This window comes from Rutilus rutilus (assembly GCF_951802725.1).
Source record: "Rutilus rutilus genome assembly, chromosome: 17".
Classification (NCBI taxonomy): Eukaryota; Metazoa; Chordata; class Actinopteri; order Cypriniformes; family Leuciscidae; genus Rutilus; species Rutilus rutilus.
Genome location: NC_140230.1, coordinates 31,672,753 through 31,699,317, shown reverse-complemented (window position 1 = coordinate 31,699,317; position 26,565 = coordinate 31,672,753). Strand labels below are relative to the sequence as shown.

At 36.5% G+C, this 26,565-nt stretch overlaps 2 protein-coding genes across 3 annotated transcripts; one reads left to right on the top strand and one right to left on the bottom strand.

Annotated features, from left to right (window-relative positions):
- Nucleotides 1-113: 113 nt before the first annotated feature.
- LOC311276264 (uncharacterized protein) lies at nt 114-3,895 on the bottom strand. Its single transcript, XM_084385833.1, has 4 exons — nt 3,774-3,895; nt 3,232-3,627; nt 1,933-2,032; nt 114-1,842 (listed from the first exon to the last, which is right to left on the bottom strand). Exons 1-4 carry the CDS (start codon nt 3,826-3,828, stop codon nt 1,818-1,820), a joined length of 576 nt encoding a protein of 191 aa, XP_084241959.1. The 5' UTR covers nt 3,829-3,895; the 3' UTR covers nt 114-1,817.
- A 1,692-nt stretch (nt 3,896-5,587) lies between these two features.
- hpn (hepsin) lies at nt 5,588-25,402 on the top strand. 2 transcript variants are annotated; one of them, XM_084435366.1, is made up of 13 exons: nt 5,588-5,737; nt 6,487-6,592; nt 14,828-14,929; nt 15,055-15,096; nt 17,132-17,261; nt 17,394-17,510; nt 18,562-18,602; nt 18,690-18,855; nt 19,618-19,814; nt 21,278-21,373; nt 23,538-23,680; nt 24,882-25,046; nt 25,129-25,402. In XM_084435366.1, the coding sequence occupies exons 2-13, from the start codon at nt 6,574-6,576 to the stop codon at nt 25,180-25,182; spliced, it is 1,272 nt and encodes a 423-aa protein (XP_084291492.1). In that variant the 5' UTR covers nt 5,588-5,737; nt 6,487-6,573; the 3' UTR covers nt 25,183-25,402. The 2 variants fall into 2 exon arrangements, with proteins under 2 accessions (XP_084291492.1, XP_084291491.1); XM_084435365.1 differs by having other exon boundaries at nt 5,588-5,743.
- The last annotated feature ends 1,163 nt before the right edge of the window (nt 25,403-26,565 follow it).

The following is a 26,565-nucleotide window of genomic DNA, read 5'->3' as shown; positions in this document are numbered from 1 at the left end:
AAAAGCAAGTTCGTTTCCTGAATATTTCAATGTTTCATTAAAATTATGAATACAGTGTGCTCCAAAATCTCCTGGGAAATTGGGTTTTATTATTTCTACCTGGAAATATACCAACCATAACCCTTGAGTAGAAAAAGGCTGTGTGAATATTTATCAATGATTTGCAGGTGAGTAAAAAAACAACAACAGATTGAAAGTAATTGTGAACTATTCCTTTAATGAAGGCTATTGTATTATAAACAGCGATTTGAAAACAGCACCAAGGGCTTTGTTAATTAAATGACGTGACGCAGTTTTCTATGATTTGCAATGTGAGAATCCATAATATTATTCCAGCTGACTTCTTAAATTCATTGCTTTAGTTTCTACTACTGTTCTTTGTTCTTTTTTATTTCAGGCTCTGTGAAGAAGACAAGTGTTGATAAGTCCCTCTTGTTGACACTGTCCTCTTAAACCCTCCCCCTAAACTCCTACTAATAACTTATCTCTAAATTAGAAGGAAAAGATGAGTGAATAAGAATAAGAATATAAGAGTGAATAAGAATGATGAGTCATGTCATTTCGCCATCGTGGATGAGAAAGTAACGCCGGTTTCCACACATACTCTGTGTGCAGTGCGTGTGCGGTGCAGGAGCAGCACATGCGCGCTAGTGCTTTCACATTATGCTGCGTTTGCAGTGCGTAACTGATCCACGGCTGTACCACAAAAACATACTCACTATTTGTATTTCAAATCCAGAAGTTATCAGCAACTTTTATTTAAAAAAAGTTTTATCAGCATTGCGATTCTCTTTGTACACTATACACTCTTTAATAGACGTTTAAACACAACTTAACGCATTATTCAGTGCTACTTCTATATAGATTTATATAGGCTATTAAGTTGCTCAAGCAAGTGGTAAAATATTTAACCATGTAGCTACTTGTATTAAAATCGCAAACATTTTCAATTAAAACTTAAAATTGACAAAAACAGCCGACTCTCCTGCCTTTTCTTTTGCATTTACATTTTAATACAATAAATCTTGCATGTCACAAAGAACTTGTTTTTCCACCTCCATGAATGAGACGAGTGTTGTTCATTATGTCGCCTTGTTGAGGTAAATTGTAGTTTTCCTTGCTTTACCCCGGTCTTAAAGTAATCTTAAGTTATAATTTTAAGTTTTAATTTAATATATTTTACCACTTGCTTGAGCAACTTAATATATAAATCTATATAGAAGTAGCATTGAATATTACGTTGTTTAAATTGTGTTTTAATGTCTCTTATATGAGTTCAAAGAGAATCGCAATGCTTACAAAACTTTTTGTTAAATAAAAGTTGCTGATAACTTCTGGATTTGAAATACAATAGTGAGTATGTGTTGTGGTACAGCCGTGGATCAGTTACGCACTGCAAACGCAGCATGTGAAAGCACTATAGCGCGTACGTGCTGCTCCTGCGCCGCATACGCACTGCAGACGGGGTATGTGTGAAACTGGCGTAAGAGTCTTCTGTCTCGTATGGCATGAAAAAAGCCAACTTCTGATAGACCAGTCCATGTTGTGATATTATCCAGCCAGCATATTCTCTGTCTTCCATACTTCTGAAACCTTCCTCTAATGTAAGACACAATATGATATACAGCATACATTATGCTGTTTGATATGCAGACTATAATATAAAAAGATAAATAATAGACTCCATAATAGATGCAGAAATGCTGTAAAAGAATGTGAAAGTAGCATAGACAGAACAAAAATGACAGTATCTGTTTTGGTCACAGCCACTGGTTATTTTTCTCATCCTCTGTGGTAAAAAGATGTTGATTGCTTGTTTAAAGTGACCTTGATCCCTCTCTCCTGAAAGACAAAGCCATGTTCCATTAGTTTCTATAAGACCATCAGGAATGATGGCAAACAAGACACTTATTGAGTAAGGGCTTTGCTTACCTGGACTTGCGTCTGATGAATATCACAATGCCTGCTATTGCGATAATGATGACAATAACTCCAAACACAATGCCAATAGTAGATGAACACGCACATCTTGCTGTGAGGAATTTAGGACAATGTAACTCTTCCAGATATACATACATACATATGTGTGTGTGTGTGTGTGTGTGTCAGTAATTTGTCTGACAAATTAATTTATCTGTGCTAAATAATGCCATATTGACTGGTCACTGTTTAAAATTGTTTTGTTTTTTTAAATAAAACAATTAGAATGAGTCATGAAAGCTTGACGGATTTCTCTGAGGAAGTGTCTCTTGTTTGAGGAAATGTGTTTTCTATGTAATCTTGTGAACAACTGACTGTGGCTTAAAAACGGAAGTTTTACTTCATGAGTGAACAGTGAACAGTTGTTTTTTTTGTGGTTTTTTTTTGTCTCACACATTTCTTCAAACATAAACATTCATGTTCATTTTAAATGTGATTTGGGATTTTTAACCAACTGTATTTCACTTTTTTAGTAACACCAAAATACTAAACACATTTGAATTATTTCAGAATACAGAGGGAATAACCTTATTAAATTAATATAAATGATAGCTTCACATTACTGTTCTTAGTAATCTTAGTTAATGTTAGTATCAACACTTACTAATAAAAGATTAAAATCAAAAGTTTTATGGACTTGAGCTAACATGTATTATTAATAAACAGTTGTATTTGTGAACAAAGATGAATAAATACTGTAACAAATATATTGCTCAGTTTTAGTTTATATTAGTTAATGCATTAATTAACGTTAACTAATGGGACATTATTGTAAAGTGTTACCATATAAATAATATGAATGCTTTACTAGAAATGTGAATTTTAAAATTGTGATTTCTAGGCCTAAACATTTTTTTTTTTTTTACACTTTAGTTTAGGGTCCAATTCTCACTATTAACTAGCTATTAACTATGACTTTTTTCCTCAATAAACTCCTAATTACTGCTTTATAATAGTTAGTAAGGTAGTTGTTAAGTTTAGGTATTGTGTATACTGTCTGATTAAGGGATGTAGAATATGGTCATGCAGAATAAGGCATTAATATGTGCTTTATAAGTACTAATAAACAGTCAAAATCCTAGTTGTGAGAATTGGATCCTAAACTAAAGTGTTACTGTTTTATTTTACCCCCTAAAATGATTTTGAAATCATTCAGTACTGACAAACGACTGAAAACGTTGGAAATTCAATGATCAAAATGTGCGATTTAAGTGCACTTCTCAGTATGAGTTGAAATATTGCTGTTCTTACTTTGCTTCTGATGTGTAACCTGTAGATTCACCCCTCTCTGTCCTGGTAGCTTGGCCTTCAGGTGGTCGGTGATGAACCGGAACATGTACAGGCCGCTGTCTGCTGACCTCAGATCAGATATCATCAGAGAACAGTTTTTGCTCCCCGTCTGCCCAAAGTACTTGACGCGGCCCTGGTACAAGGGCTCGGGAAATATCCCTGCGCTGTGGTACACGTATCTCGGAGTGATGCAGTGGCTTTGATTCAGACACCACATCTCTGACAGCACCTTGTGTCGTATTCCCTGGTCTGACTCCTCAGGGAAGTCATAGGTGCACTGCAGAACTACAGAAGACCCAGGAGGAGCATAGACTGGATCAATAGGAACACGCACTATCCAGTTGACAGCAAGGACGCCTGAAATGGAAGCATATGAGTCATTCTGAGGAATCTTATTAGAAACAGCTGGTTGGAAACAAAGTGAAGTCTAAATAGCATTCACATCTGTGCCTGCAACAGCAACTTATATAGTCTTTGAGAACTCTTCTGATGTTTCATCTCACCTGACAGAATCAAAGACGTCAGAATCCATATGCCTGCAAGGAGATTCACAATCATCTTTGCTGCCTCAAGCAGGCTATACTTACTGAGCAATAGAAATGTGAAGACATCACCCTTGTCTGGTTTTGAGTTCCTCCTTCTCCTCTGTCGTCATTTACTTTCATTTCTTTACATTTTTTGTTTGTGTCTTTTTTCATGTGGTGCATGTTTTATTTTTGTAACATACGTCCCATGTTATGTTATTTTATGAGCAACTACAATCTATTACTAATACATTTTAACAATTTAAAATTAATATTACTTAATATTTGATGTGTTTATGGCATATATGGCACATCTAAAGAACATATATATACTATATATATAGTTGTTTATATATATACACTCACCTAAAGGATTATTAGGAACACCTGTGCAATTATCTAATCAACCAATCACATGGCAGTTGCTTCAATGCATTTAGGGGTGTGGTCCTGGTCAATACAATCTCCTGAACTCCAAACTGAATGTCAGAATGGGAAAGAAAGGTGATTTAAGCAATTAAGCATTTGTGAAGCCACAACACGCACAACTTTGAGGCGGATGGGCTACAACAGCAGAAGACCCCACCGGGTACCACTCATCTCCACTACAAATAGGAAAAAGAGGCTACAATTTGCACGAGCTCACCAAAATTGGACAGTTGAAGACTGGAAAAATGTTGCCTGGTCTGATGAGTCTCGATTTCTGTTGAGACATTCAGATGGTAGAGTCAGAATTTGGCGTAAACAGAATGAGAACATGGATCCATCATGCCTTGTTACCACTGTGCAGGCTGGTGGTGGTGGTGTAATGGTGTGGGGGATGTTTTCTTGGCACACTTTAGGCCCCTTAGTGCCAATTGGGCATCGTTTAAATTCCACGGCCTACCTGAGCATTGTTTCTGACCATGTCCATCCCTTTATGACCACCATGTACCCATCCTCTGATGGCTACTTCCAGCAGGATAATGCACCATGTCACAAAGCTCGAATCATTTCAAATTGGTTTCTTGAACATGACAATGAGTTCAGTGTACTAAAATGGCCCCCACAGTCACCAGATCTCAACCCAATAGAGCATCTTTGGGATGTGGTGGAACGGGAGCTTTGTGCCCTGGATGTGCATCCCACAAATCTCCATCAACTGCAAGATGCTATCCTATCAATATGGGCCAACATTTCTAAAGAATGCTTTCAGCACCTTGTTGAATCAATGCCACGTAGAATTAAGGCAGTTCTGAAGGCGAAAGGGGGTCAAACACAGTATTAGTATGGTGTTCCTAATAATCCTTTAGGCGAGTGTACATACATACATACATACATACATATATACTGTATATATATACTGTATGTATATATATATATATATATATATATATATATATATATATATATAATTAATATTAATGTTATTTGTATTTATTAATAATATATAATAAAAGTAGGATTATTTTTTTTTTTACATCTTTTCACATTCTTTTTATATTTATTATCGTTATTCAGTTTGAAGGATCAGTGTTTATGTGCGAAAGTCTGTATAAATCAAACAAGATAGCTACACACATTTACCATATGGTATCATGTTCTGTATATGGCTGTATTATTGGTTATGCTTTAGTCCATGACGTGCTTCATCAGATGAGCTGCTCCTGAGAGATGAGGTGCGCGCACACAGATTCACCTGTAGCGCGCGCGCGCACCTTCACACACACCTGCGCTTCGCTGAGACTCTCTGTTGACCGGAAGAGGGAGGTTTCCACTCCAGCGAACAGCACAGAGAGAGAAGAGAGAGTGAGGAGAAGAGAGTCATTTAACAAACAAGAAAAGAGCGTAGGACTCCGGGGAAAGGGAAATGTCAGCGCGGATATTTGGAGGAAACATCTGATTTACCGCGTCATCTCTTTATTTCTACTTCAAAAGTTTATCCAAAGACCTGTAGTGGAGAGGTAAAGGTGAAAACTGTTTTTTTTTTTTTTTTTTTTTTTACTATTATGAGCATTAGTGACAACTAGAAATAAAAGACATTCATTTTTATATATTTACAAAATGTCAATTTATATCATAATGATAATAATCATCATCTCCAGATTTATTAATTTTTTAGTAACGGGCTTATGTAACGGATCATTAGGACAAAATCCGTTAAATTGGATTTTACTGATTATAAACTGGACGTGAAATTAGCTGCTGCTTCTTTTTTTTTTTATTGAAAATAAAAAATAAAAAAATTGCTATGGATTCATGTCCTGAGAATATAAATGTGAATACTTGAAAACACTAGAGACAAAAAATAAAAAGTAGGCTAAGTCTCTCAAAACTAAAAATATTTCAGCCCTCTAAAATGTAAAACTTGAGTTTGATTGGCTTAAATTAAACAACATTTAAGGTTACAGTCTTGCAGTGGTAAATTAATTACAACCTAAACAAGTTTGAATTGAAATATTAATGAAGAAAGTTTTTTAGGTAATTACTAAAAAGTGAGTACATGCCACAAGGTACATTTTGGGATATAATATTTGTTTTGTTTTTTACGGCATTTTGTTGAAAACATTTGACAGTGATTGTTAATAACAGCACTGTCTGTAACCCTCTGAAGTTTTTCTCAGTTTGCACTTTGGTTTATTTAACTTGCTTAACCCATATTTGTCTGTGACAGCAGTTATTATGATTTCTAAGCTTTTCTAAACATTTCCAGGTCTGAAAGAAGCAGCAAATCAAAGTTTGGCAGAGGAAACATTGGAATCCATTCCAAGCTTATTTGTCAGTTTTCTGTTGGATAAAGATGCCAGAGAAGAAGATCGGTGAGTGCTGAGCTGTTTTTTTTACATCAGACGACTGGATTTGTTAAAGATTAACCGCTAGCCGGTGATGGGTCATGTACTGGATCTGTTTTGGTCAGTGTATCACTTTGACAAAAGGCCAAAAGGTGTCAAGACATGCCATGACGTGATTTGGCCATACAGCTGTTTTCATGTTTACAATGGATAAAAAGAAAATCAGGGTTATATTAGGGTTAACTGTAAATATATCCACTCTTGAGAAAGCTGAACCTTTATTATCTTTCTCAAAAACAAATGCTGTTCAATTTTTTATGCGAGCTTGTAAATTTAGATGAACTACAGCAAAAACAAAACTATATTTGTTTATCGTCGTTCTGGCTGCTCATATTTAATATCTCACAGGTGACCATCTATTTGAATTCTCTCATTAAAAATGAGAGACACTGTTCTAGACCAAAATATTCCTTTACAGTGGACACAGAACATTTTAGAACCGACACAACAGTTTTGTTCTGATTAATGTTAATTTTTAACCCCATTTAAAGGGGCTTGTGATGTTTAAATTTTTCCGTAAAACATGAATCATCCAGGTATGGAGAGAGAGAGAGAGAGAAAGAGAAAGAGAGAGAGAGAGAGCAGTGTACCATGAAGAAGCTCTGTCTCATACACACACCCCCCACTCAGACAAAAGTACTACTTGTTCTCCGGTCAAATGGGTCATGGCAGGTGCCGTAGAAACAGTCTGAGGCAGTGGGGAAATCCTCAGGAATGAAACGAGAGACAGCAAACAGGAAAACATCACACTGTTTCAGTTTTGTTCTGACCTCTAATGTAACTATTCAAAGCTGGGCTTGAAGAAAACGTCACTGGTCAGTTGAGTCACGGTGAGATTTGGATGGTCACATTTTGCCTTTTCTCTTTTTACATTGATATGGCTTTTTTTTCTTTTTTTTTTTACAGTTTGTATCAATGACCAAGATGTTTCACAACTAGAATTACAACAGTTCTCATATAGATTCAGTCCAACATCTAGATATATAAAATATTTCATAATTTAGATGCATTTTGAAATACTTTCTGAATGGTCAACAATGGAATTTAAGGATGCTAAACTGCATAATTCATGCAGATGACTGATTTTCTACATAATACTACCATTCAAAAGTAAGGGATTAGTACAATTGTTTAGTTTTTGAAAGAAGTCTCTTATGCGCACCAAGGCTGCATTTATTTAACACTGTAAAAAAATTCTAACCCTCCCAAATCAAAAATTTCAAGTGACCGATAACATCAAAATTTTTCAATTGGCCCAAGTGAAATTCTGTAAATTTAATTTTATAATTTACAGAATTTCACTTGGGCCAATTGAAAAATTTAGATGTTATCGGTCACTTGAAATTTTTGATTTGGGAGGGTTAGAAATTTTTTACAGTGTAAAAACAAGTTTACAAACAACAAATTAAAATATATTTTGTTCTATTTGATTATATTTTAGATGTACTCCATTACTCCAGTCTTCAGTGTCACATGATCCTTCAGAAATCATTCTAATATGCTGCTCAAGAAACATTTCTGATTATTATCAATGTTAATATTCTTGTTGAAACAGTAATACATTGTTTTCATGATTCTTATCATTCATCATAAATCTTTACTGATCGATTCAATGTGTCTTTGAGGAATGAAAATATTAATTTCTTTAAAAAATAAAATATTACTGACCCCAAACATTTCAACAGTAGTGTAGATGTTCTAGTTTTGCATCTTTTCGATCACTTGCCGTCTTTTTATTTGCACATAGTTCAACAAAACAGTTTCAACTTCAGAATTCATTTCTCGGGAAAGTAATTGTGTAATGAGCAGGGTAAAATACAGTTAGTCATTACTGCTTAATAAATATTTCACTTCACATGTGATGACCATGTTAGATTTTATTTTACTCTGATGACTGGGTATCTGTACATCAATGCTTACATACTGTAGTGTAAGAAATAATGTTAGAGAATATAGGATTCCTATCTCAGCTCTTGGTCTTGGAAATTACAATTCAATGAATCATGGAAAAGTAGCTGCCGATTCCCCACCATTTGTTCATTTCATCCATTCTTATCATGACAGAAACATCTAGGATCATTTGCTTGTTTGCACCATGAGGATCATAAGAAATACTTGAAATACTATAAAGACTGTTTCTACGTAATGCCTATGACCCATGCAAAGGGTTGTGCGTTCGGCCCTGTTGCAGAGCTGCGGTAACCTGTTTTGTGTGTTTGTTTGCTCTGGGCTTATCAGACAGAACAGTCTCCGCATGTCGGATGGGCCTACTGTTAATCATCACACCAGAGCTTCTGTCTGAAATAGGTTTTCATGCTTGAATATTCAAATAGCACATTATTTTTCACATACATTGTTGCTACATCTCTCTCTCCCTCTCCCAGTCTGTCAGTAACGCTCCCGTTGTGCGTTTCCCAAAGTCAACTATCGTCGCAAGTTCTGCCATTACCAATAGAGTTCAATGGAACTTGCGACCATATTGGCTAACGATGCTTTTGGGAAACGCACCCCTGTTTAGTTCCTGTCTCTGTGAAGCCTCTCCTTCTGAAAAGCACAATGTGTTCTGATTGGTCAACCGCTTCGAGCGTGTTTGGGAAATGTCACGCCCCTTACCATAACCGCAAGTTTGAACACACTACTAACGCAACTCAACCAGGCCTCACCTCCCTTTTCTGCATATGGCTTGGGCGGGAATTATTTAAATAAAGAATATTGTGGCGTGTTCATTTCCCGGAAGAAAACTGATATAGAGATTAAGGGCCATATTTTAAGGATCTAAGCACATCCTTGTGCTTGTCCGAATCCACTTTTGCTAGTTTAACGACGGGAAAAATGGTTGGCGCGCGGCGCATGGTCTATAGGGTTGTCTCTGTTCTCTTAATGAGTAATGGGTGTGTTTTGGGCGTAATGTGCAATAAACCAATCAGAGTCTCATCTCCCATTCCCTTTAAAAGTCAGTTGTGCTCATGCTATGGCAGATTCGCTATTTATATGGCGGAATTTGCAAGTGGAAAAACCGAACGCTTCTCTAGCAAGGAAACGGATCAGCTCGTGTGCAAGGTTAAAGCGTGCAAGCAGACCATCTATGGGACAAGCCGGATTCCACCATATCTTTATGTACACAATAATAATATTTTACATTGTAATCCTTTAAATTTTAACATTTGTGTGCTGCTAAGCATCCCTGTGTGTGTAATAAGCAGAGTGTACACGCGTTGTGCGACAGTATTCCTTTGGAGTGACTTTGTGTAACTTTGCAGACCTTTTTCAATAGTAACATTACACACTGAAGATGAAAATGTACAATAGGACATCTTTAAATATTATTAAAAAGCCCACAGGATATGGTCCTGGTGATCCATGTTTATTTTAGCATATTGAGTCTTGTCAATGAATATAGTTTATTCTGGTTGGAGCCGTGGCACATTGTAAGGCGTGAGCTTGAAATGCTGGGGATGCAGGTTTGATTCTGGCCTGTATTATTGCTCAGAGGTTGCTATAGAGCTCATGAAATCTAAAACTGTATATCATTTCCTTAAAAATAAGATTTTTTACCTATGAGAGTATTTTACACATTTAGCATCAAGCACTTGCAGGAAAGCCACTTATTATGATTTTTCATGTCATTGGCTTTTAATAAAAGTCAAATCAAAATGTACACTTAAGAACAATGTTAGGATGCATTATTTTAACATGAGTAAATTAGTAAAATAGTCATTAGGAGAATCAAACAATAAAAAATAAAATAAAAAAAAGACAGTAGCCAAAAAAGAGTATATGCTATTAATAGATAATTGTATTTATATTTTATTAATGGTTTGAATACACAAGGGATGTGTGTTTTCTTTTTTTTTTCTTTTTCTTTTTTACATGTTTATTCAGTGTTAACATGATCAATGTACAACGTGTCTTCCCGAGGGAAATTTAAATACCTTAAAAGAAAATATTTGAAATATTGTGACACGGGTTTGGTTTCAAATAAACTGCAAAAACAACTCCAAAACAAAAAGGATAGTGTATAAATGATAACATACATGCATAAACATGTTCAAAATTATAAATAGATAGATAAAGGGACTACAGTAGGAATAATAGAAATAAGAATAATACCAATTATAAATAATAATATTGGTGACTAGGTTAGTCACAAAGTTTAACATTCAAACCCTACAGAAAAGCATAAATATATCATCACCATTAACATAAGCCTAAAGTGGAGACTGATACATGTCATTTGGAACACAAAAGAACATCAGAACACAAAAGAACCCAGACCATTCTTTGTAAGTTGCAACGTTGCAATGCCCACCTCCAGAAGGAGGAACCCCACACCCCAGAAAGAGCTCTAATTAGCACACGTGACTATTTTTCTCACATCCAAAGGCAAGTGATCTATAAACGGAGACCATAAGTTCTGAAAGTTCTGTGCATTACCCTTAAGCACAGCAGCCAGTCTCTCATGGGGCAAAACTGCAAAGATTTTTCTATACCACTGAGTCACAGAAGGGGGAGTGTCATTAATCCATCTAATGAGGATGCATTTCCTTGCCACAAGTAGTAGTTTATCTAACAGTTTGTAACCTGTTGCATCCAGTGTAAGTGTCATTGCCTCTTGGATGGGAGCCCCAAAAGAAAAAGACCAGGATCTTTTTTCAATTGAAGAATGGTGTTAATTTCACAAGCAATGGAGCTCCAAAATCTAGAGATATACTGTACTCGCAACTCCAAAAACAGTGAAAGTATGTCCCCATCTCTGTATGGCACTTAACACAAAGGGCAGATATAGTATGATCAATTTTATTCATTATAACTGGCGTTACATGTAATATGCAATATCTTATATTGAGTCTCTCTGAGCCGGTTACAAGTAAAAGTGGATCTCACACATTTAATGGCCTCCTGCCAATCATCATCTATATATTCTTTGCACAGGTCTTCCTCCCATTTGCGAGCCACTGTATTCAAGAGTCCAGAGGCATGAGAGTATATAAAAGAATAAAACCTAGATAAAAAATGAGCAGCATTAGTTGTGTTGAAGAGGAAACTCTCCAAATTGCTAAGTGCTGGCGAATCCGGCACAGATCTTTGCTTTGAAAAGACATAATGCCAAATTTGTGGAAGATCGAACTTCTGTCGCAATTGGATGGACATTAGGGAGCCATCCTGGAACAAGTACCCTAGTACACAAATCCCCTTCATGTGCCATGCTTTAAAGATAGGCGAACCTAAGCCCGGGACAAAGTCCTGATTTCAAGTAAATTAGACTCAGCATGAACATAATTTCACCTGTCCCAAAGAACCTTGAGATCTGTCGCCAAACTTTAACCGAATCGTAAAGTATCGGATTTCTCCTCACTATATCCACATGCTTGTAGGGGCAAGCAAACAGGCTCCAAATAGAGAATGGGAAACAAGCCCAGGAATCCACACAGAACACAGTAGGACCTATACCACTCCCAAATGAGTCTGGCATGGCAAGCCCAATTATAATATAAAATATTTGGCATAGCTAAACCACCCAGTTCTACTGGCAACTGCAAAGATTGAATCTTTTGTCTAGGCTTCCTGCCGTTCCATGCAAATCTAGAAAAAGCACTTTCCGGCTCTGCAGAGACTTTCCTGCTTAACCATAAGGGTAGCATCTGAAGAGGGTACAAAAATCGAGGAAGAATATTCATTTTGATTAAACTTATCCTTCCGAGCAGCGAAAGAGGAAGAGCTTGCCAGCGGTTTAAATCTTTTTTTTTACAGTATGAATAATCGGGGCACAATTAAGTTTCCATAATTTATTCAAGTCAGTTGACACGTTATTCCCAAGGTAAACAAATCCGGATTTAGACCATTTAAAGGGGAAGTTAATCAAAGATTCAGGGCCCTATCTTGCACCCAGCGCAATTGACTTTGTACACCGACGCATGTTTCATTCCTATTTTGCACCCGCGCAAAGCGCGCTTTTCCCTCCACAGAAGCACGTCGCTAAACTAGGGAATGAACATGCGCTCCCTGGGCGGTTCAGCGCAAAAAAGGAGGCGTGTACCGGCGCAAACGTTCCCTGGTGCTATTTTACTGTTCCATAAAACAATTGTGCCACTGGCCAGAAAAAACCTAGTCTAAAGTCAGTGGCGCGTTGCGCGTTGTTCATTATGCTATTTTAGGGCGCATGCTTGACCATAATGTATAGAGTGCACAAACGCTCATACACTGTGATTCTCTAATCTACACAGAAGCAGCAGTTTTCATTTTTGCAAATCATATTATTACAAACGATAGATAGATAGATAGATAGATAGATAGATAGATAGATAGATAGATAGATAGATAGATAGATAGATCATTTATTATAAATATAATAATTTATTATAAAAGCATACATCTAGCTTACACATTTACCCACATTATTATATCCCTGTTTAACCGAAGCTAATTTGGGTGTGTTTCTCCCATCCCCAATGTCACTTCTCTGTGTTTTACGGCCGTGACGAGAGCGTTGGTCTCCTCGGCTGTGAACCGCTCTTGGCGCGCGCCTGGCAAATCCGCCGTTATAATAGCAATACGCCAAGGAAAAAGTGCGTCTGTTCTTAAAGGGAATGTGAGATGATGCTCTGATTGGTTTATTTCACGTTACGCCCAAACCACACCTATGAATAATGAAGCTACTTCAGACCAACCCCTTTTAGATTTGCGCCCGGCGCAAGAGTCATTTATCCCGCCGGGAAAATAGCAACAGCGCCGAGACCCGCCCACAAAGTTACTTGCGCTTTGCGCTTTGACACTTGCGTTTCAGATCGTTAAAATAGGGCCCTCAGTATTAAAATTGCCTAACGGTAAGGCTTCCGATTTGCTAAAATTAATTTTGTACCCTGAGATGAAACCAAACTCATCAAATAAAGACAGCATTGTTGTATACTATAGATAATTCGGGTGATGATAAAAACAACAGAATATCATCTGCATACAATGCTATTTTGTGCTCTACACCCATCATTGCAATACCTGTTATACCTCTATGCTGTCTGATAGCTAAAGTTTCCAGAGCCAGCGAGAACAAGAGCGGGCTCAGCGGGCATCCCTGTCTGGTGCCCCTAGCAAGTGGGAAGGGATCTGACCGTAAGCGGTTAGTAATAACACAGGACGTAGGGGAATGGTAGATAGTTTGAATCCATTTCAGAAAGTCACCATCTATACCAAATCTCTCCAAAGCCTCAAACAGGTACCCCCACTCTACCCTGTCAAAAGCCAGAGATACAGAGATAGCCTCACAATGCTGTTGGTTTGGGATGTGTGTTTTCATATTTCATAACGCTTGTTTCCATATCTTGGCAAATCTGAGCAAAGTATGGCATTGTTGAGATCCTCTGAAACTCTAAAAGAGACACGTGAGATTATTAGTGTGTTTTTCTCAGAATAAACATATGAGAAGCAGGATACACAAGTCATATGTATTTCAAAGTCATATTTATATTCGGTGGGTGTTTTATCTTGGATAATAATGGCTATTGATTGAGCTATTGATTGATAATAAAGTAGGGCTTGTAAATGGTAGAACTGGTAAATGATCAGTGCATGCAGGTCTGGATATTATATGTTTTTTGGCATTGGTCAACAACACTGACATGGTTACATCTATTTTGTCTAGGAACATGCTGACACTGCTCTCTCTCTCTCTCTCTCTCTCTCTCTCTCTCTCTCTCTCTCTCTCTATATATATATATATATGTGTGTGTGTGTGTGGTCCAGGTATACTCTATGTTATGTGGATAATATATTTTAAATCCTTGTCATTGTGGGGAAATCTTTTGGTAAAACAGCTTAGAAATCATATTAAGTGATGTTTTTTGAAAATGCAGAAAGTTTTCTGTGATGGGTAGGTTTAGGGTTAAGAGAATGAAATTACAGTTTGTACAGTATGCAAATCATTATGTCTATGGAATGTCCTCATAAAACATGGAAACCCAATGTGTGTGTGTGTGTGTGTGTGCGGAGAGAGAGCTGATCATGACACTGAGATTCAGTCCCCGTTTACTTTAGCAGAGAGGAATTGATGACTTTGGACTATTGATTTTGTTCATGGTTCTGTTCTTTCCATCAGCTTTGTCATGATTTATGTGTTTGCTCACAAGCATGTATTTTACCATTCACAAAATCTCACATTACCACATTAAATACTGTACATGTACTGTCCTGTTGGTTTCTGTCCTACAGGAAGTCCAGGGATGACCATCTTCAGTCCGTATCGTGTGGTCGCTGCGGTAGCCGTGATCTTGATCATACTGGGGGGACTGGGAGCCGCAATCTGGGCCCTTGGTAAGACTTTCGGCTCGGCTCGGCTTTCTGGGAATTCTAGTTTGCTTCTAGGAACTGCTGATTTAATGGAATGCAGCAGTCTCTCCAGCGACTCATTACACTTGTTCTGTTTGTTTGATTTTCAGTCACGTATCTTAGAACAACAGAAGATACTGGATTATTTGATGGTAAGCATTGCTCATTTTTAATTACATTTAAATATATTAATATTATATTTAAAAGCTGCAGTCGGTAACTTTTTTGGGTTAAAAATGATCCAAAATAAACTATCTGCTTGCCTTCGCTCGATTCAAAACGGTAAGCTTGTAATAATGTTTTTAAAGGAGAACTTGGTAACTTTTTTAACTTAATAAAACTGTCTAGAAATCATTTGGATGGTTAAACAACCTGTTCTGGTGATATTGGTGACTTTCCCCGCTCCCCCCAGCGTTCCCAGGCGGAAAACCAACCTTGCAACTTGGGGACTACCGTCCCGGCAAGATAGAAATTGGAAGTCTCGTGAGAAGCGAGAACGAGAACGAGAACGAGCGCGAAACACGAATTGCTTTACGGCAATTCGACATAAACACACACGCATGTATGATGTATTACCCATAGTTACCCACCTCGGTAGACATAGCTGAGCTCCACACGATATAGTTGGCTTTCTCCGATCAAAACAAACACACATGAGCAGCGGTAGAGAGGGGGAGGAGGCCGCCGCAAGTGAGTTTTTTACGACCGTGTTGTGAAATATACACCCCCCCCACAGCTGTAGGGGGAGCTCGTGGGGAAAACATGCGACATCAAAAGGAAAAATCAGCGAAGAAGTGACTAGAGTTCGCCAGAGTTGCCGAGTTCTCCTTTAATTCTAGTGGTACTGGTGGATTTCCGCGGGAAATTCGAGCATGTCGTCACATCTGTACACATAAAGGAGTAGTCTCGGCTAGTAGGCTATGTTGCGTTTGAGGATGTTGGAGGTGGAGATTTATAGCCTTTTCTCACAGCACATGATATAAATAAACTTATCAATTTGATGGCGGATCCAGAAAGGTTGAAACGACAATCACCAGTGACAACTGGAGATTGACCCGTTGTAAAATGCAAAAGACTTCGGACTTCGTAGTGGCTACAGAAAAAAAGAGACTGCAACCGGCCCATGCGAAAACAAGGATAAATATCGGAAGGGCATTACATGTAGTCATGCAGTGCTGATGTTGTTAACATTAACAATTTGAGAACAAAGTATAATTTGTACGGTTTGACGTGATATGATAAGAGATCGTTAGATTTAATCAGCGCGATTTACTGCAATGCTTTTTTTCCCCTTAGTTGGTCAGAACAAAAGTGGATGTTAATTACTTGTTCAGATGACATTTTCCGGTGAAAATTCTTATGTTGGTCATACTTCCAAAAAGTAGAATCTGTGATTGCGAATGACAGTATCCACACCGGCGCGGTGACCGAAAGCCGCACGTTCTCCTCAAAACATTGGATTCATCCACGCTGTGCCGTGCCGAAGCACAACCCACGTAAAGTTGATAATTCCGCGAATAACTGCAATTGCAGATTTCAAACAGAGATGGCGACAAAGAGGAAAAACTACGGACTGCAGCTTTAAATAATATTATTATTTGGGCTGTAACAATATATCATGTCACAATATATCGCAATATAAAAATGCAACAATATGTATCGTGGATAGTGCCAATATGTATTGTGTATAGTTCACCCAAAATACAAATTACTGTGTGGGAAAAAAATTCTAGTTTACAGAGTTTCAGTGTCAGTACTACATTAGACTACTATATATAATGTTAAATATAATGTATAATAATGCAATGGGGGAATATTTGTGGGTCCTGATAATGCCAAATGTCTCATGTTACCTGTAAAAAGTGGCCTACATTATTTTAAATATATCTAGTCAGTGACATCTTAAATAATTCTGTATTTTCCACTTTCCACATTGTTACAACCACAATGTAATACCAAATTTAGCATTTTAATCAACAGTACATTTTTTGTTAACCTTTTATCATATGTCTTGGAGTATCGCAATAATATTGTATCATGAGTTCAGTATCGTGATATGTATAGAATTGTGACATTAGGGTATCGTTACACCCCTAATTAGTATACATGTTTTTGAAAAAAGTCTACTAAATATATATGAATCTAAAATAGTATGGACTCATGGACTGTCTTCATTATGTCCTGCAGTGCAGGTGAGTGCAGCTGACCAGAGGCTGAGAGTGTTCGACTCCACCCAGCGGAGATGGAGACACGTCTGCTCGTCCAGCGTCAACCAGCTCATCGCCAACATCAGCTGTGAGGAGATGGGCTTCATCAGGTAACAAACAAGCATGAAAGCTCACTGTTTATCAGGTATAGACATTCATTTAGTCAAGCCAAATTCAATTGTTGACTGGAATTCATCACTGTTTTAGTTGTGTCTTGATTTGCATTTTTTCTTTCCATTCAGTGCAGTAAATGTCTCAGCCACATGTGCTCCTGACAATGGTGGTGAGCGAGATTTTTTCTGCGTGAAAGATAGTGAGTTAACATACGGGAAGAAGATAAAAACAGCCCTCTATCCTTGGTGAGACATTACCTTTTCATATGATTAAATATAAATATATGCACCATGGACATCACCAAATTGAATTAAAAAAATAAACTTTCAAACAGTTCCCCTTTAGCCATTGTTTGCACCAAGGGGGACTATATTACCTGGAGAAAGCTCTCAGTTATAGCATTCTCTATAGCAAGCTATACATTTTGCATTTTAAATAGTCTACCAAAACTGGTAAAAAAAATATAAAAATAAAATAATATATTGAAATATTTGTGATTTAATATGTTGCTGGCAATGGCCATCAAGGGAGAAATACACTTTCTGGCCGCTCTCTTGATCTTTGATTACACTACTGGTCAAGAGTTTGGAATAATTATGATTTTATAACAATTATGATAATTATGATATGAAGTCTTTTATGCTCACCCAGGCTTTTATTTGATCACAAATGTAATAAAAACAGTAATATTGTAAATATTATTACAATTTAAATTTACTCGTTTTTTTATTTCAGCATTTAATTCCTGTGATCAAAGCTGAATTTTCAGCATCATTACTCCAGTCTTCAGTGTCACATGATCCTTCAGAAATCTAGGATGCTGATTTGCTGCTCAGTTATTAATAATGATTCTTACTGTTATCCATTTTGAAAACATTTAATAAATATGCTTAATATTTTTGTGGAAACTGTGACATTTTTTCAGGATTCTTTGATTCACGGAGAGTTCAAAAGAACAGCATTTATTTGAAATGGAAATCTTTTGTAACATTACAAAATTACTTACCCCAAACCTTTGAATGTTATAGTGTAGCTATCATGGTTTCCACAAAAATATTAAGCAGCAAAAACTTTTTTAACATTGATAATAATCAGCCAGCGTATTAGAATGATTTCTGAAGGATCATGTGACACTGAAGACTGGAGTAATGATGCTGAAAATTCAGCTTTGCATCACAGGAATAAGTACAATTTTTGGAAAACAGTGATTTTAAATTGTAATAAGATTATTATTTTTAAAACCTAAGAACCGGTTGCAATAGTCTTAAACATTCTGATGTTTCATTTCTGTTTCAGTAAATGTGACAAAGGTCAGATACTAGAGGTGATTTGTCAGGGTAAGTGCTACAACTCAATTTGTAGCATTTAGAATATTTCTTCACCGCAAATAGGCTACATGATTTGTTGACTTTCTATCGCTGTAGACTGTGGTCGTCGTATGCTGCCTGAAGAGCGGATCGTGGGGGGAGTCGATGCCCGCCAGGGTTCATGGCCGTGGCAGGTCAGCTTACAGTATGATGGAGTTCACCAATGCGGTGGATCCATCATTTCCGATCGCTGGATTGTCAGTGCTGCACACTGCTTTCCTGAGTGAGTGACACACATTTTACACCCATATTCTCGAACGTCCAGAACGCATTAAAAGTTTTCGGTTTTCAGTTGAAAATTGTGTTGTGTAAGCAGCCCCCAAATTAATAACTAATGATTTTTTACAACGGAAATTAATCAATCAAAAACTTACTTAAGCTGGACAATGACTTTCTTCTAGATCTGATTTACAGCCAAAACAATCTTTGTTGCATTAATTTCCTAATATCACTGTAAAGCTGCTTTCTGTATAGTCAATCTGTATAGTAAGCGCTATATAAATGAAGGTGGCTTGATATTTAATTTTTTACTACTGTACTAATACATGCTAGCAATGTGTTAAAACATGTTAAAAACTTTTAGAAACAAGCTAAAACATGCTAGCTCCATGTTAAATATGGTAGCAACATATATCTATCTAGCTGTCTATCTTACAGATTGCATGGCTTTAAAAACATGCTAAAACATGCTAGCAATGTGTTAAAACATGTTAGCAGCATGTTAAACATTTCTAGAAACAAGTTAAAACAAGCTATAGCTCCATGTGAACAACTCCTGAGCAAGCTAAAACATGCTAGCTCCAATGCTAAAATGAGTAGCAACGTCTATCTGTCCATCTTTCATTGTAGGCCTATATCTTTAAAACCATGCTAAAACATGCTAGCAATGTGTTAAAACATGTTAGCAACATGATAACAACTAGAAACAAGCTAAAAAAAAAAAACATCTATCTGCAAGATCTCACTCTCAGGCTTGTATCCTCAGGAGGTATCGCCACGTGTCACGCTGGCGGGTTCTGATGGGATCAATCTACAACACTCCCATCCGTAAGAATGTTGTGATTGCTGAGGTGAAGACTGTTGTGTACCACAGCAGCTACCTGCCCTTCGTCGACGCCAACATTGACGACAACAGTCGTGACATTGCAGTCCTGGCGCTGACAAAACCTCTGCAGTTTACTGGTGAGTTTTTACACAGAACTACAGAAAATGGTAACACTTTATTTTGATGGTCCCCTTTATACATTTTGTTAACTAAAAGTAACATTGCACCTACATGTCAACTAGCAGTCATTAGAGTATTAGACTGTCTGCTTAATATCTGCTAACACTTCATTTGTCTCCCCAACAGACATTTACTGACTATAAGTAGCTTTGCAAGTCAACTTATTCTACTAACCCTATAACCTAACAGTTTACTAATAATCTACTAATACTCTAATGAGAATTAGTTGGCATGTAGGTGCAACGTTACTTATAGACTACATCATTTTTAAAAGGACCATTAAAATAAAGTGTAACTCAGAAAATATATGCACATTGAAATTTCCTTGGCCAAAATCTGGCTCCATGTAAATAAATATTAAATATTCGATTTGTTCTGATTGGCTGCCTTTTTGCTTTTGGTGTGGATGGAAAAATGATCAGAAACTTTTGCTTTAACCACTCTGAATAAAAGTGTCTTTTAAATATTACAGTAAATAGCATCTTAACACAAAGGTATTTTTTATAAAATAATTTGTTCATAAAAGATATGTTTCTGTGTAACAAGGACAAATCTTTGCTAGCAGCAGTTTAATTGGAGTTTGTTTTGAGGTGTTTTTCATTAGGTAGTAGTGGTATGTTACAGGCCTGTCTGGGTGAACACACAGCATTATAGTAAAACCTCCCTCTGGTCTCAGGTTGCTCGTCCTGAGAACAAAGCTCCTCTATTTCCACGCGGCCTTGAGTCGAAACAAAAGACAGTACTTTTCCTGAAGGACAAAGCTTTTGCTCATATTCACAGTTTTCTGTATAGTTAAACAGAATGTTGAAAGGAAAAATGTTGGATTTTATTCTGAAAAGATTTTGCTCTCTAAAAAATTAAGTTTAAAAGGGGGGGTTTCGCAGTGATGCAATAGAAGAAAACATTTTTGGTTCCTAAATAAATTTTAGCAAAAAGTTCTTAAAATAACCTATTTTTTCTTAGTGTGAAAAAAAAAAAAAATTCCACAACAGAGAACCTTGTTTTTGAACTTCTGCTTTCGTGGTAGATCTCTTTCTATTGCTGTCGAAGAGTAATTAGCTGGTGAAGTGGATCTTCTTATTGTAGAGTTAAAGAAACACGCCGACTTTTTGGGACTTTAGCTTATTCATCATATCCCCCAGAGTTAGATAAGTCCATACATACCCTTTTCATCTCCGTGCGTGCCGTAACTCTGTCTGACGCACCCACCGCTAGCCTAGCTTAGCACAAAGACTGGAGGTAAATGGCTCCAGCTAGCATACTGCTCCCAATATGTGACAAAATAACGCCAACATTTTCCTATTTACATGTTGTGATTTGTATAGTCACAGCATGTAGAAATAGTGAATGAGAATTGTGAATGACTGTGTGTGAAACTGTTTTCCTTCCCCAGCTGACATAATCTCTTTGGGTGTTTTAGATTATATACAGCCAGTGTGTCTTCCGACCTATGGCCAGCGTTTGGCGGATGGGCAGATAGGTACAGTAACTGGCTGGGGTAACATGGAATATTATGGTTAGTAATGTCTCATTCTGTGTCTTTATTTAAAGGTCACTGTTGTGCCGTATTACAGTGTTTATCATCTTTACCTGGAACTCGAGACTTGCTGTCTGTCTCTCTGTCTCTTTGACCTTTGTGTCAGTGACCTGTGTGAGTGCTGTTGTGCTTGAATTAACCACGTGTGCGAACTTCTGTCATATCAGTTACAAGGCAATAATTTCAACTTCCCTCAGTTTCTATAAACAGTAGACTTTTTTTTTTTTTGTACTTTTAAACACATAAAAGCAATTAAATTAATTTTTTTGTATAAAATACTTTTCTTGGTGGGGGAATATCTGATTATGTTTATTGAGTTTGATTCTATCACATCATTCCAGTGTTGTTATCCCTTAATTAATAGTAATAGTTAATACTTAAAGGTGCTCTAAGTGATGTTGGGTGACGTCACTTCTTGTTGACGTTTAAAGTATTGTCAAACAAAACGGAGGCTAGCTAGACCCTCCCTCCTCCTCATCCGCGCACTAAACCCCCAAACCACACCCCAAATTTTTCTTGTCGGTTATTGGCTGGAACAGTTTGTTATGTTTCGTGGTGCGGGTGAGCCCAGTTTGTTTTAGTTGCCGTTTGTGGACCCTGGGCTGTCTACAGAGACTTTTTTTTTTTTATGGCACGTTTATAAAAGATACTTAAATGTCCTAATTGAACTAAGGCCTAAATCTGAGCCCTGTCTGTGAAACCAGGCCGGTTTAATTGCATTAATTTAGGTTACATTACATTAAGTATTTTAGGTATATTATTTCCATAATAAGTACTCCTCTTAATTATTAATTATTGTTTCACATGGAATTATTAACTAAATCTTTGTTAATTTAAATAATACAATAAATAAAGTAAAATATACTGTAAATATTAGATGAAAATATTCAACTTATTTCAGATTTTTCATTTTAATTTAAGTTTAAATTTACTAAAACTAAAGCTGAAATAAATATAAATTAAATCTAAAAAGAAACATGTCAAAAGAACATAACATTACTAAAACTTGAAATAAAATGAAATAAAACTAATATTACTTTAATAATACTATAATAAATATATATGAATATAGTATATAATGATAATAAAATGGTTATACTTCTAGAACAGTTGTATGTATTAAATGTTTATTCATGATGCTGTCCACTTACCTGCTAAGCTCTCATTTACTATAAACACATTACCTGTTTGTTCATAAACACTGAGGGTCACGTATTAGTAATTGACAGCATGCCAGCCTTCATGTCATGTCAGAATGATCATATTTATAAGATTAATGCACATAAACACAGCCAATTTGCAACTGAATCACCAATGGAAAACAAGAGAAACATGCCTGAAACGAATTGGGCCTGGATCATAGTAGTAAGTTATACAGATTATAATCGTGAATATCATGAATGTTTCCTGTGTAAATGCATTTGTGCTTATATTCACATATAATGTTCATGCAATGTCATAAATGTGTTTCCATACCTTTGCCACACAAATGCATTTACATCCCAGGATACAATGTACCATGACATTCACAATTTTTATAACTTATTATGTCCTTGTCCAATGTCACAACAGACAAAATGTAAAGCAAAAGTTACTTCCCATAAAAAGTGACAGTGCAACACACTGTTATTAACTGCTTTTTATAATAAGTAAGGCAACAGTGTAATGCATTACACTTCTTTTAAATATGAACATTAACATGACTTGAAGGCAACAGATGACACTAGGTTGAAACCCCTCAATATTCACTTAAAGCTACACTGTGTAATTTTTTTAGCGAGTCGCTCGAATGGCGGCAGCCATGTTGCGCCTCCATCTTGAAAATACATTAGCCAAAGAGGGACATACCTGGAAATTCAAGCTTCGCCTTTCGCGTTTTTACACTCAGTGGCACCGTGACGAATACGAGGGGGAGATTACTCGCGACTGCCGGCAGATTTGAAATAATACGGCCACCGTAGGAGTTAAAAAGCCCTCGGAATGGGAGGGGCTAGAAAGTAATATTCAGTTGGTAGTCATAAACAATTTCACCGCTAGATGGGAGAAAATCCTACACAGTGTAGCTTTAAGGATTCTAGAAATCATAAACTTTTGTTTGTGCTTCGCTCTGACTCCCTCCTTCACATGTCTTTATTTCTTGCAGGCACTCAAGCCAACGTCCTCCAGGAAGCCCATGTGCCCATCATCAGTGATGCTGTGTGCAATGGTCCTGATTACTATGACAACCAGGTCACCACCACCATGTTCTGTGCTGGTTATGAGAAGGGAGGAACCGACTCCTGCCAGGTACAGTATCTGCCAGTCTATGACATCATCAGTCTAGATCAGTGGTTTTCAGTCCTGGTCTTGGGGACCCACCGCCAGTGGTGTCTCTAGGTTAAGCGGACCCCCTGTACAGTTTAGTGCATCTGGCCCCCTCGTGTGGGTGTATATTTCCTCCCTGTAGAAATCAGGGAGATCCTTATGGGCCCTCCAATGCATCTGGGCCCCCTGTACACAGTCCCCTTATTTACACCCCCTGATTCAGATCATCAGCTCTTTAGGTGAGAGCTCTGTGAACTGAACTAAGTGTGTCAGATAAGAGAGACATACAAAATGTGCAGAGCGGTGGATCCCCAGGACCAGGATTGAACATCACTGAGCAGCGCTGCTTACAGCCACTAGAGGGAGACATTCATAACTAATGTACATGTGGCTGTGGGGAACTGTGAACTGATATGAGCTCAGTTATGGTATTGTCTCTTATCGGGGACAGCGGTGGTCCTATGTAAGACCAGGCTTGGCCACTAACTGTAATAAAATCGCTAAAACTGAAATAAATCTAAATAGAAATATAAAAAAGAACTAACAAAAATAAAAAATACAATTTCTCAAACGTAAAACAAACTGAAAATACTAAAAGTAAAATATAAAATAAAAAGCTATTTAAAAAGTAATAAATACTATAAGAATATATAATAGTACTAAAACAAGGGTAACAAACACTACATTTGTTAACATCAGTAAATACATTAACTAACAATGAGCAAGACATTTGTTAATTTGTTACCGTATTTGTTCATCTTTGTTACTGTTAGTTAATAAAAATACAACTAACCATTGTTAGTTCATGTTAGCTCTGGTCCATTAAATAATATTAACAGATACAACTTTTGATCTTAATAATGTATTAGTAACATTAACTGAGATTAATAAATGCTTTGCAAGAATTCATTTTTTAGTTCATGGTAACTAATGCAGTTAACTAATATGAACTTATTATAATAATTAAACCTTATAATAATAAACCTTATTAAAAAGTGTTACTGAATTAAAACTGCATCATTTTCATGTGTAATGTTTCAGTCCGTTTTAGAAAATGATATAAATGTGGTTACACTTTTAGAAAAGTTGCATGTTTTAAATGTTTTTTAATGAAGCTGCTTAGCTTCCATTTACTGTGGCATTGTGCACTGATATGACATGATATAATCTCTCATGATGTCAGGGGGACAGTGGTGGTCCTTTTGTAGCAGCGGATGTCCTGTCTAAGACCAGCCGCTATCGTTTGCTGGGAGTGGTAAGCTGGGGCACAGGCTGTGCCATGGCCAAGAAGCCCGGCGTCTACACCCGTGTGTCACGCTTTCTGCCCTGGATTTCTACAGCCATGAGGGTGAGTGATGCAGGATGACCGGCACACTTTATATCATTAAAACAAACTTTACCTCACTTTTCTCTCACGTTTACCTCCATAGATGTATGAGAATTCCCCAGGAGTGCACAAAATGGCACGGGCGGTTACACCATAGCCATTCAGAGTGGAGAAATGTTTTATATGAGACTGAAATATTGCCCGTTGAGGTCAGATTGGTTGCTCGGATCTGTGGCTGAGATCAGACGTCTGATGTTGATCTGATGTTCTGTGATGATCAACCTGTCTCAAGGACAAATATCTTTTGCAATATCTGACTCATGGAGGTCAAGAACCATTTCTGATGCTGGCAATTACCATAAAATGTGTTTTCTTTTTAAAACGTGTCTCCAAAGTATAGTACGATAATCAAATTTGCAATTTTGGCTCAACACAATATCGCTGATATATATATACTGTATATATATATATATATATATATATATATATATATATAGACACACACACACATACAATAGTGGCCAAAAGTGATGTCTTGAGGGGATATTTGTTTTTAATGACCCTACAAGTTCGATTAAACCATCAACAAAAAAACAAATATATATATATATATATATATATATTATTAATGTAATATAATGTAATATGTAATATTTTGTAATTATAAATATGAGGGTAGAACAAAACTTGGTTAAGGTATTTATCTAACAAAATTATTTGGCCAACTACAACTACAGATTTTAATATGCAAAACAAATGCATAGAAAAACAACAAGCTCGCAGGAAAAAGCAGACATTGACTACAACATAATCAATTATTAATATTCCATTGGTTCGCTCTTGTTTTTGCATGCATTCATAATTTCTTTGTATGACAGCCTGGCCAAAAATTTAAAATAAAACAATTGACTCAAAACACAACATGCAATATGCTTACAAAATCTCCTTTTTAATCATATTTGAATGAAGGGTGAAGATGTCAATTTTCCTAGGCCGGACATACATTTTTATTTATTATTTCATTTATGTGTGTGTGTGCGTGCATATGTATGTATGTATGTGTATATATATATATATATATATATATATATATATAATAAACAAATAAATGAAATAATAAATATTTTTGTATAACATTCAAGGATATTTTTATCCTAGTTTATTGCTGATTTGTACAGAGTGTTTGGCATCTAGAAGAATTAAATATATGGTCATGTTCAGCTAGTCAGATAAAAATAAATAAAATAAATAAAGAGAAAAACAAATATTTTTATTTTTAAATAATAAAAAAAGCTGTACAAACAGACATAATATGGATTCCAGATTTTATCCTAATCCTAAATATGACAAGGACTTTATCTCAATCTACAGTATTTATCTCAATTTTGTTTACTAGTGGCACAGGTACAGTACAGTATATGCTACATAATAATAAGGCATATACTGTAAGTCAAATCTTTAGTACATGAACTTATAAGTAGGATTTTGCTGAATAATACAGGCCTGTGAAATGTGCCATGATAAAATATGTACTTAAATG